This window comes from Tamandua tetradactyla, chromosome 1 (assembly GCF_023851605.1).
Source record: "Tamandua tetradactyla isolate mTamTet1 chromosome 1, mTamTet1.pri, whole genome shotgun sequence".
NCBI lineage: Eukaryota > Metazoa > Chordata > Mammalia > Pilosa > Myrmecophagidae > Tamandua > Tamandua tetradactyla.
Genome location: NC_135327.1, coordinates 164498442 through 164510483, shown reverse-complemented (window position 1 = coordinate 164510483; position 12042 = coordinate 164498442). Strand labels below are relative to the sequence as shown.

General features: G+C 40.2%; 1 protein-coding gene across 1 annotated transcript; it reads right to left on the bottom strand.

Annotated features, from left to right (window-relative positions):
* LMOD2 (leiomodin 2) lies at positions 1–11813 on the bottom strand. Its single transcript, XM_077121178.1, has 3 exons — positions 11350–11813; positions 3831–5189; positions 1–3369 (listed from the first exon to the last, which is right to left on the bottom strand). The coding sequence occupies exons 1-3, from the start codon at positions 11620–11622 to the stop codon at positions 3343–3345; spliced, it is 1659 nt and encodes a 552-aa protein (XP_076977293.1). The 5' UTR covers positions 11623–11813; the 3' UTR covers positions 1–3342.
* Between the last annotated feature and the right edge of the window lie 229 nt (positions 11814–12042).

Genomic DNA, 12042 nt, shown 5'->3' with positions numbered 1-12042 from the left:
TTTAAATTTTAGTGTCCATAATATGATTTATTGCAACACAGTCATGCTCATTCATTTACATATTGTCTACAGCTATTTTTTCCACAACCACAGAGTTGAGTAGTTGCAACAGATACCATATGCCCCACAAAGTCTAAAATATCTACTCTCTGGCACTTTACAGAAAATTTTGCTGACCTCCTCTTCAGATGATCAGACTTTCTCAGGTTCCACATAGGAAGCATCTGCCTCTAAATCAACTCTTACCACACATTCTGTAACATAGGTTTCCTTAGGATTTCCCGCAGCTTTGAGGTAGAGTCTCCACATTGACTTGGTCTCCCCAGTATCTAAAACAGTACCTCACACAAAAGAGACATTTGGTAAATAAATACATGCAAGTGTGTGTATGATCCCTCCACTAGAATGTAAGTTACACAAAGACAGAATATTTTCTCATGGGTTCACTAAATATCTGCAGTCTCTAAAAGATTTTCTGGAGCATGGTAGGCATTCCAAAAATATTTGTGGAAGCTGTAAAGTGCATGACTGTTGATAGAGTTTTATAGCTCTGAGGTCAATTATTTTATGTCATGCTATTTAGTGATTGACGAAAATAAAACTCAACCTTCAGAGACTCAGAGAAACATAGAAGACAGTTTTAACTTTGGCATGAGAGGAAGTAGACATGAGACCCTTTCAAGAACATATTGATTTACCCCAGTCTTTAGTGTATCCCAATATGGGCACTTCATCGTGTTATTCTCTCTTCCTTTCACTCACTTTTAGCAACTAACTCAGGGAAGGTATTAAATCAAGATCTTGCTGACACTGAATTATTAAATGATTTGTGGCATCAGGGTTGGTGAAGTGGAGTGACACTCAGCATTCTGGCTCCATTTCAAATCAGGGTGAGGTGTACTTTAAGAGATTAATGTGCACGTATAAATCATAGCCTAACACTAAATCTGGTCTTGGACACCTGCATCTCAGTGAGCTGAAAGCGGAGCTCATAACAGCTCTAAGAGTTTGCATGGAGGATAGACTAAGAACCCTGTCCCAAGCTAAATAATGATAGTTATTATATCTTTCATGTTCACTATACAATATCCTGGCATAACATGTTCTAGTCCTGAAGAAATGTTTTTCCTTAAGATAAATATGCACACTTAGTATCTGACTAAGCATACTTTACTTATTATGAGCTTTAAACTATTTTGTTTCGTAGCTTGAGTGTGAGGTTCCCTATCTTTGCTTAAATTTTGTAACTCCTTGGTGCTCCCTCCTGAGCCCAGCAAGACAGCTTTTTAAAATGTCAAGGAAAGAATATCTATGTCCAGTCACTCATATCTGGTGAGAAGGCCTGGCCCATCTCCTGGTAACACTGGTGCTAGTTTTGGCCTCCTCACTTGAGGGGACTGGTGTTGCACATCCATTCTGGGTTTCGTGCATGGGTTCATCAATGACCCAGTTTATCAGCAAACATTTCCCCCTCTGCCACATCATGATACATTTGGAAGCTGCTCACCTTCCACTCTTCCTCTAGGAATAGGGATTTATTTTAGAAAATCCCTATCCTCAGTGCATACACAAAGGTCAGGGAAATGAATGTTCCATCTTGGCTTTCTATTCTAAATTCACACATACACAGACACGCACACACACATGCACACACAGTCACACTCAGCCAAAAATTCTTTAGTCCAATCACTTTAAAGAGTCTTTTAAAAACTTCAATGTTCGCTTTCCTCTGTTTGAACAATAATAATGCACATGATTGTGAACACTAATGGAAAGAGACAAAAATACTGAAGTCACTGTTAAGAAAATTGTGAAATCTCCACTGTTCTAAGAATGAAGAGCTGTGATGTGGACTGAGTATGAGCTTTGCAGTCAGAGATATACAATTTCACCTGCCACCTTAATCTCTCTGTGCCTCAGTTTCCTCATCTATGAAATGGGGATAGTGCCTTTTAATGTTGTTGTGAAAATTACATGACACAATTTAGATATAGTGCCTGACAGATGATAAGAGTTCGTAAAATATAAGTCACGCTGCCCCCACTTCATGCAGTCAGGAAACTGATTTAGCTCAGGAGCTTCTGAAATCATCTGATTATATCAGTTGTCCTATTGAATAATGGAATGGCTGAACAACAGAAACAGATGAAAGGAAATAGACTCAAGAACTATTGGAGAAATTTTCTAGTAAAGCTCAAAATGCTAAAATCTGTGGGATGCAAAGGATGCACTACTAATTATAGCTCATACAGAGAACTTTAGAAGAGGTTTATAGCTTTCCTACATTAGTAGAGTACTAGAGTGGAGTGAAGGTAATCTCTGATGTGTCTCTCTTATTGTGTCTCTCTTATTTGAATTCATATCTTCTTTCTAGGGAAAGAGAGAAGAGGGGGGAATGTTAGCTGTAATTTCATGTCCACAGGAGTGTGTCATAGATGTTCACATCACTGTTGTGTGGCACCAAAAAAAAAAGGCTGAGACAACTAAACTTAGTCTTTGTCCTAGAAGAGTGCAAAAGCAGACTTAAACAGTGAATCTTTAGCATTCCCCAAAGGAAGCTCCAAATTCAAAGGCTCCTCTTTGAGATGTTTTCCTAACATTTATTTCCTTCCCACCAAGAAACTTCTTAACTTTGATTTTTTTTTCCTTCCAGAAATAATTGCTGTTAATGATAAATTAATGACTTGAACGCTGGGTACCTACCACACTTGTGGGAATTCTGGAGTGTCATCTGCCGTCCTCGGTCTAACCTCACAGTGTCCAGGGAAACGGTGGCCATGTTGGGGTCTTTCATTGACCTTTTTCTTACTATTGAAAGAGGCTTTTATGAAAGCTCTTCATTCCAGTACTTTAAAAAGAGATCTCATTTGATTTTGGAGGGACATGAAGAAACAAAGAAAAGTAAACGCTGTCTCCCTCTTTGAGTTGAGAGTGTAATGTTTTTAATATGCAGCAATGTTACACACACACCTGATGGATGTATCAACTTGCTTAGTTTGGTTTTTAAAAAAGGAAAAAAGCGTCAATCCAAATTTATTGGGATTACAAAAATAACAGCACATTTCATTAATTCATTACAGCTCGGAGTAATCAACACATCTAGAGATATGAAGAGCATCTTTAAATACACTGCCTCTTGTCAATACAAATCTCCTGACATAAAAAAGTTTATTTTCATATTTACAGAATAAGCATGCTGACAGCTTCTTAAAATTCTCTTCGGAATTAACAGGTGAGGCTATTTTTAAAATCAGGGAACATTTCAAAATGAAGAAGGTATTTTAGAAAAGCATCTCACAATGCTTTTTTTCAATTCTGCATCCTCTTCTAAAGACTGTGATTTTATCGCAGAGCTTCTGGAACTTCCACCTACAAAATAGGGGACTTTCTTTCAATAAAACAACACACATGATAAAATAACACATATCTATAGGATATGTAAAAGTAAACTTTGGGAAAGACTCAAATTTTACATGATGTATTAAGTTTTAAAAGCACTTGCAGCTCCATGGTAAAACTTTTGAAGAAGAATGAATCCTTTCAGAATGAAATTATAAGCTCTGATTTTCTTATAAGGTTTTGGAGTTCTCATATGTTAGAGTGTCTTAAAAGGGGCTTACAAAGAAGTTGTAACAAGGCACACCTCCCAAATGGAAATGTACTCAATTGTGTGCCTGCCCCTAATGTTTCAGATTTGTATGCTTATTCTCACATATTAAATACTTAAGATACTAATAAGTATCTTGAAAGGCAGCTTAAGTACCATAATGCAATGGGAGCCAATTCATTTACTAAATCTGTGCCCAAATGCCTGTACTGAGGTTACTTACCCGTTTTAACTGTTTTATGCTGCTTCCTCGGATTGCTTCCATGAGATTATCATGAGCTGATCTCTGTGGAGTAGAAGGTCGGGAACTGTCTTCCATTTTCTTCTCTTGCACTGACCTCAGAGAATTTTTTACTTCCTTTAAGATATTGTTTGGCTGTTTCTTAACCTTTTTGCCTTTCTTCTTTTTCTGTCCATTTTGTAAGGCCCGTTGGGCACTCTCCTGTTGTTTGATGACTTCTGCAATGTTGCGAGTGATCAGCTTTTTCTCTGGGAGTGGAGGAGGAGGAGGAGGTGGTGGAGGAGGAGGTGGTGGTGGCAGCACTTGGGGTGGAGGAGGTGGTGGTGGTGGAGGAGGGGGTGTGGCGACAGGAGATGGAGCATGGCTTCTCACAGTTCGGACTTTCTTGGGAAGTTTGGGGGATGACCAGGGAGAGTGCCTGGGTGATGCATAAGGCGAAGAGCCAGGTGTTCCTCTTTGCCAGACTTTGGTCCTAAGATTGGATCCTCCATCATATCCCTCATGCTGTTTTTGCTCCTGCATCCGCTTTTGCCTCTGTTTATCCATATTTCTTGTCAAAATGCTTGTCATGCTCATTCTTGGTCCTGGGAGCTCAAAAGGGTATCCCAGCCTCAGCAGCGTTGTGTTCTCCTTCAGCAGCTTGACTATCTCCATCTCCACCTGGCTGCCCATGATGTGCCTTTGGTTGTGGAAACGCAGCTCGGTGAGCACCGTGTTTTGCTGCAGAGCTCTCATGATGGCCAGGATCCCCTTTCCTGTTATAAAGTTGGACTCGATGTTTACATTGGTGATGTGCTCATTGACTTTGAGCATCTCTGCAATGGCCATCGCCGCACTGTCATCAGCTCGTGTATTGGCCAGACTGAACGTCTTCACCGTCATGTTGTCCTTGAGGGCTTCAGCAAAGCGAGTGAGGGTCTGTGTTGTGATGTTTTCTATATTGTTCAAATTGACTTCTATGGTGTCAGGGTCATTGTTTTTAATCTTTTCCAAAACTTCCTCAATAACCGTAGGATTTCCACAAGGGTGAATGGTGGCAGGTGACTCTGTGTTCCTTCCACTGTGGCCATTGGTTAGAGTTATGTTTTCTATTTGACTCTTAAACGTCATTGGCTTAGAGTTGTCAGAATTAACACTGCCATCGTTTACTGTTCCGTTAATACCTTTGGCATTTTGAATTGTTCTTTCTTCTTCATCGCTGTCTTCCTCCTCTTCCTCCTCTTCCTCCTGGGACTCCTGCTCTTCCTCCTCCTCTTCAGTGTATACATCCTCAGAAACCTCACTGTTACTTTCAGTAAAGATAAGCTCTTCCTCACTCTCCTCTTTGTCTTCTTCTGCAACCTAAAGAGTATGGTAGGTATCATCACTAATCTTTTCATTTTTAAGTATGTTCTTTAACTTACAAAAGCAACTCGTGGCAAACAATATGTAAGTGTATAACAAAAGAAATTAATAACCTCTTGTTTCTGTTCTTACCCATTCAGATGACCAAGGTGAATATTTTTGTGGCATATTGTTCAACAGCTTTTTCTACAACTGCTTCTTTTGTTTTCTACAGAATAAGTATCCATAATTCAGTTTATTGAGTGAAAACACTATCATTTTGCCAGAGTCAGAAATTTAGCTTTGAAAAACTGCTTGATAAATTTGTCATTCTCTCAATGATTTGACTCCTAGTAAACTGAGAATTTAGCAAGTCCAACTCTTCCTTCTGTAATCACTCCCCCATCTTTATTTCTCCAAACAAAACAAATGACAACAAAACTATGCAACATGTTAATATGTTCACTTTTTTAATGTTCAAAGCATCTTCCCCAACCACAATGAGATACAACTTTACATCCATTAGTATGGCTATTATTAATAATAAGCAAACAAAAAAAAAAACAAATGTTGGTGAGGATGTAGACTAATTGGAACTCTCATGCATTGCTAGTGGGAACATAAAATGGTGTAGCCACTGAGGAAAATAGTTTGCCACCTGTTCAAAAAGTTAAACAGAATTACTAAGTGACACAGCACTTCTACTTCTAGGTATATACCCAAATAATTGAAAATGTGGACACAATACTTGCACACAGATGCTCTTAGCAGCATTACGCAAAATAGCCAAATGTCGTTCAACAGATAAGGTAGTATTACATGCAATGACATATTATTCAGCTATAAAAGGGAATGGCATTCTGATACATGCTATAATATGGATGAAACTTGAAAATATTATGCTAAGAGAAAAATAAGCCAGACACAAAATGACAGATATTGTATGATTCCACTTGTATGAAATATCTAGACTAAGCAAATTCATAGAGACAGACAAGGGATTAAAGATTACTGGGAGCTGAGGAGAAGAAAGAACAGGGAGTTATTCCTCAGTGAGTACAGAGTTTCTGTTTGGTATGATGGAAAAGTTTTGGTAATGGGTCGTGGTGAGGATAATGCAGCCTTGTAAAGGGAATAAAAGTCACTTAATTGAACAATTAAAAATGATTAGTGGCAAATTTTGTTATAGATATGTTACCAAATAAAATTGAAAAAAAAATTCTTCCCCAACTTTGCTTTCAACAGCAAGCAGAGGCACCACCAAAATTTACTGCCCTCTGAAGCGGCAGCCCGGCATGAGGACTCCGACACGCCACACCACCTGAGAGTGGCTGCTGTACCTGGCACTGCTCTGGGAAAGGGAGGGCACAGGGCTGCTGTTTAGGAGGGAGGGAGGTCAAAACTCAGCTCTATGCAGAAAAACATTCAGGTGACCCTTTACGGCAAATCAACTTGAAACCTCATGCTAGAGCAGGGTTCAGTGAAGGGGATTGCAGAAAACCAAGTAGCAACATTAATCACTCTTGGCACTTAGTGGATTCTAACCATAATGTGGAACAACAGACCAGCAGTAGAAAATATGAAGTCATTCACTGCCTCAGACTGATGGTCTTAAATTATTTAGCATGTATCAATTATGAAAGGCTTTCTGGCAAACACAATTTCATTCTAACTTGGTCTGTCTTATTTATAAAACACTCTGTACAAAGAAGCCAAAGTAACTCTCTTCTCCTTTTTTCTTTTTCTTGCTATTTTTTTAAAATTCTTTAAAAAATAAAATCACCTAGAAATTGCTAAGTCTTTTTAGTCCCTTCTCATCTCTAAAGCCTGAGGACCCTCTCCTGTCCCCAGAGCCTCTATATTGGCAGGAAGATTTTTGACCCCAAAGACTCCTGCTGCCTGAGCCATGAGGAGCAAACTTGGGAAAACACTACACTTGTTTAAATAGAAATCTGTCTCCAGGTTTGCTTGCCCAGTTGCTATCACAAAATAGCCTCCAGTTATCCACTTGTTTGGAGTGGCAGGCACCAAGTGATGCCCTGGGGAAGAGGTCAGCCACTCCAGGATGTTTTGTCCTGTCTTAATTTACTCACTTATTTAGGAGAGGAAAGGAGAGGACACTGTGTGTGTGTGTGTGTGTGTGTGTGTGTGTGTGTGTGTGTAAGCACATGTACGATAGAGAGAGATGTAATGCTGGGTGGCAGCTAGCTGCCGGTCACACAGTAAAAACATGAGAAAAAGAGAAGGTGATGGTTCTAGTCAGGTTTTTTTCATATATGAGGAGAGGGTGGAAGACTCATGCAGTGGGGTAAATGGATTACCTGGAGAAAGGAAAGAATTAAACCTAGGTTCTCATCACCTCCACCTTCCCCCCACCAAAACCCTCTACATATCTTCTTATAACATGCCAGCTGGGTTTAACTGTTTCAGTATTTGTAGGAAAAGGGTTTGTCTCAAAATCCAAGATATCTTGCTTTCATTCTACCATTATATCTTTATCCTCTTTGGCTCTTTAAAGACCTTTAGGCTCTATCTGCAAAAGATGTTTTCCACTCAAAAAGTACTTGGGAGGATTATATTCTGAAACTGTTACCCAACAACACGAATTATCATGTAACATCTAAATGGCATTTCTTCCAGAAAACCTTCTTTGACATCACCTCTAACTCTCCCTGCTATGTGCTACCATAGCATTGTATTTCTCCTTAATAGAGCAAGTCACACTTTATTTTAATTACTTGCTTGTTATTCTATTCCCAGTAGACTGTTGGTTGGGTGAGAAGAGGGATTGTGTGTATTTTGCTCACCTAGCACAGGGCTTAGCATGTAGTAGAGCTCAATAATATTTGTGCATTCATGTATTTAAGTTGGCATTAATTAACAGTAGTTCAGAGTCAGGAAAAGTCCCAGGAAAGAGTACTGATAAGGGTGAGATGGTGTGGGAGAAAAGTGACCAATGTGCTTGAAACTGAGGAGTTTCCTAGGGTGTGGGAATTTTAGTTTGAAGATCTAGATAGCTCTCGACAAACTAGGACAGTCATCACTCTGGGCAGGGAAAAATGACACTAGAATGGAGAAAGGTATCCCAAGATGGGTGGTAGGAGGAGGCAAAAACCAAATTTTGCCTGTTCTATAAGTTATTCTGGCACTGATATTACCTATACTACTCCAGACCACTTATATGCCATTGTTCTGTGGTTAACCCTGATCCTGTGCAAAAGGGGATGGGAAGTAGGGGTGGGTGTGAGGAGGGGGTAAAGCAGTAAGGGGTGAGGTGGCAAGGGGCTTGACAGGGAGATGAATAATGGTATACTAGGAAATGGGCAATAACAGGAGGTGGCCAATCATTTCTCCCAATTGTCAATTTATTCATCATTACATGAACACGAAGGCAAAAGGTTTTTTTTTCAGTTCTGTTCTGGTTCTATCCATAAAGAGCTAGTTGAAATAAGAAAGTCACTAAACCTTTTCAGGTCTCAAACCAACTATGGTACAGTTCAATGGTTCTCAAACCACAGATCACCAGGGACCCATTCTCAGAGTGTCTGATTCATTTGGTCTGTGGTAGAGCCCTAGAGTTTGCTGTTCTAAGAAGTTCCTACCTGATGTTGATACTGTTGGTTGGATGCCCTACATTTTAAGAACCCTGGTCTTTGTGCGAACAGACCTTAGCGTAATTTCAGCTCTACTTAGAAGCTAGATTGAGTTCCTTAACCTCTTGTAGTCTCAGTATCTGCAGAAAGGTAAGAATTTAAATGAGAGAATGTGAGTGAACTCACTGGTATCTGGCCTGGTATCTATCAGATACTCAAGCAAGAGGAGCTCTTGGGTCCCTAAGCAATATATGTTGGTGTGAAACCAGGTGGACTGAAGACTGTCATTCAACAGGCATTGAACATGATTTACAAAAGCCTTCATAGAACCAACAGTCTGATAATCAAGATTTCTATCTTCTTCTTTGGGTCCATACTCTGCTGTTCATCACTTACAGTGGTGCTGCTGTGCCCCTCTCTCATCCCACCCACTCCACCCAAAACCCATCCCCAAGCTGCTTTGAATTTTTTTCATGTGGTGGAAATGGATTTACACCTTCTACCAGGAGGCTTCTGTTCGGCACTCCGTGTGATTACGAAGACAGCTGGCCAGCAGGAAAAGTATAGTGAGAGAAAAGTTAACTAGCCTAGAAAGGAATCAAAATTCATCAACACGGCAGTCTCTCTATTAGAGCTGATAAGCCATTGGCAGGGATCAAGGAAACCTTTGGCAGGGATCAGGTGATTTCATCAAACACTGACAACAGGCTTTGCCCTTCATTTCCCATCACTCCCATGACATTATGACATTGAATTGCTTTTGTTGGGTTATTGCTACAGTGTATTGTACATCTGTATGTCCCAGATGTTTGGAGATAATTTTATTCTTTTTATTAAGGGAATTCTTTAACAGCTATCATAAAAAGGTCATTATATTTTATGTATTTTATCACACTTTGGACGCAAACTCCCACATAGGGTGGGAAAAAAAAAATAAGACCTCTTTTGGGAATTGACCAACCCAAATCTTGGCCTGCCACATGTGTCCTTCATTTTTACCTCCCTTTCCATCCTCTCACCACAAGGGGCAACTGTAATCTTGGCAGATTCTGGTCTGATCCCAGAGGCCCTTCCGACGATGATTGACATGGACAAAGCTCACACATATCTTGCTTCAAATGTGTCCCACACACCCTATCATCAAGATCATCTAACAGCTCCTAGATTAATACTATGGACAGCTTGCCATTGGCTTCAGACCATTTTGATTTAGATGACTCCCTGGAGTTTTCCAGGTGTTTTAAACTGTTGCTTTTGACTTTCAGGGATTTTTTTTGATAAGTTTTAGTGCTCTTATTGTCATTACTTGTTTTCTTTTTTCAGAGCACAGACTTCTGAACTTCCTTCTGGTAATGACTCCTTTGGCAAATTCCAAGTAACCATTTACTGGACAGTGAGCGAGATCTTAGTAGACCTAAGCTGTAATAAAAGCACATTTTCTGGCCTCAGAATCACCAGTGTAAAGAAGGAAGTGCTCTCAGAGCTCATCTACACGGGTGTACTTAGGTCAGAGCATGTGTCATCATCATAAAATTCTATGCCATATTTTGTGTATATAGACACATGCACTTGTGCATTTTTTTGATGAGACCGTCCATAACTTTTGTTAAATCTCAAAAGAGTTCTTTTTTGAAAAAAAATTTATTGTGGTAACATACATACAGCATACAATTTCCTACTTTAACTACTTTCAAGCACATACTCTAGTGGTATCAATTTCAGTCACAATTTTGTGCTACCACTACCACTATCCATTATCAAAAATTTTCCATAACCCCAATCAAAAACTCCATACCCATTACACATTAACTTCCCTCTTCCCTAGTAACCCGTAATATACTTTCTGTCTCAGTGAATTTGCATATTCTAGTTATTTCATGTAACTAGAAAGTGAAATCAAATAGTATTTGTCCTTTAGTATCTGGCTTATTTCACTCAACATGTCAAAGGGACTCTTGAGTCACAAAAGAAACTCCAGATCCAACTCCCTCAGTGGGCAGATGGGAAGTAGAATCCTGACTAGGTGACTATCTGTCAAGGTCTAACAACTTAGTGGCAGTGCAGGGTCAGACACAAGGACGCTTAGCCCTCAGTCCCGTGTATTTCCCAACACCCCACACTTCTTGGTATTGGAGAAAAAGAACAGTTATTTTTACTTTAGCCACCAGCTCCATCAGAGTAACCACAGATCTCATTTTTGTCTCTAAAGGAAGAAATATATTTACTTAACTGAAAACAAAATCAGAAACAGACATCATGTCACATCACCAACTAATAGCTCAAATTAAACTCGTCTGATAAAATATCTAAACCTGCACCTTGGTTGTGAATTATTTTCTCAGCCAAGAATATTTTCTTGAAGCTACCCTTTATAACCAATCAAGGAAACACAGCTAAGAATTTTACATACTCCAACAGGTGGCCCAGAAGTTACATGACTGAGCCTGAGAAATGTTTCGGTAGCAGATACAAATGAGTTTAAAGAAAGGAAAAGTGACCAGGGTTGAAGAGTTAGAAAAACCAGAGATATCTGGGTTTGGGAGAGGGGTAGTGGGAGCAGTCAAGGAATAGTCTGGAGAGCCTACCTTTCCACACTCCCCCAGCCTCTCCTTCTCCAAGAGTTTTTGGGACTCCTTTTCCCAATAGGCCATCAGTGCCTCTCTGCTGAATGTCCCCGTGGGTGTTTTCTCAGTCAGGCTCTTTTGCCTTAGCCCCACAGGAAGTTTGTGATCAGGTTCAATGTCTTCCAACTCCCTCTCTAGCTCCTTCAGCTCCTCAGCTGACAAAGAAGCAAGGAGCTCGTCCTCATCGATGGACTCATATTTGCTAAGTCCTCTTCTGTAGCCAAAGGTAGACATGGTCCCTGCTTTGTCAGACCCAAAAGGAGCTTGAAGAACTAGGCATGCAAGGCAGCCAGAAGCAGGCAGGGAGGCAAGTGAGCAGGCTGGTCAGCAGCTGGTGCTAAGAGTGGCTGTGATAGCCTTTTAAGAGTGATGATACAGGGCTGTGACAATGCAGAGAGGGGTGAAAGCAAAGGCTGTTTTAAGCATCAGACGTCAGCTAGACATTTGAACACAAAGAATGTAACATCAGTGGTAGCTGGAGGTCTCAGAACCAGTGGGGATTATTGACATACTGGCCAGGGCCATATTTAGCTGAGCCTGATAGCTCAAGAGGACAGGCAGGCAGTGTCAGAGAGGGAGTTACACTCTTCCTCTTATTTTGTATTCAAACAACAAGGGAGTAGAGTTTATTTTGAAATGGACTCGCTGCCACCA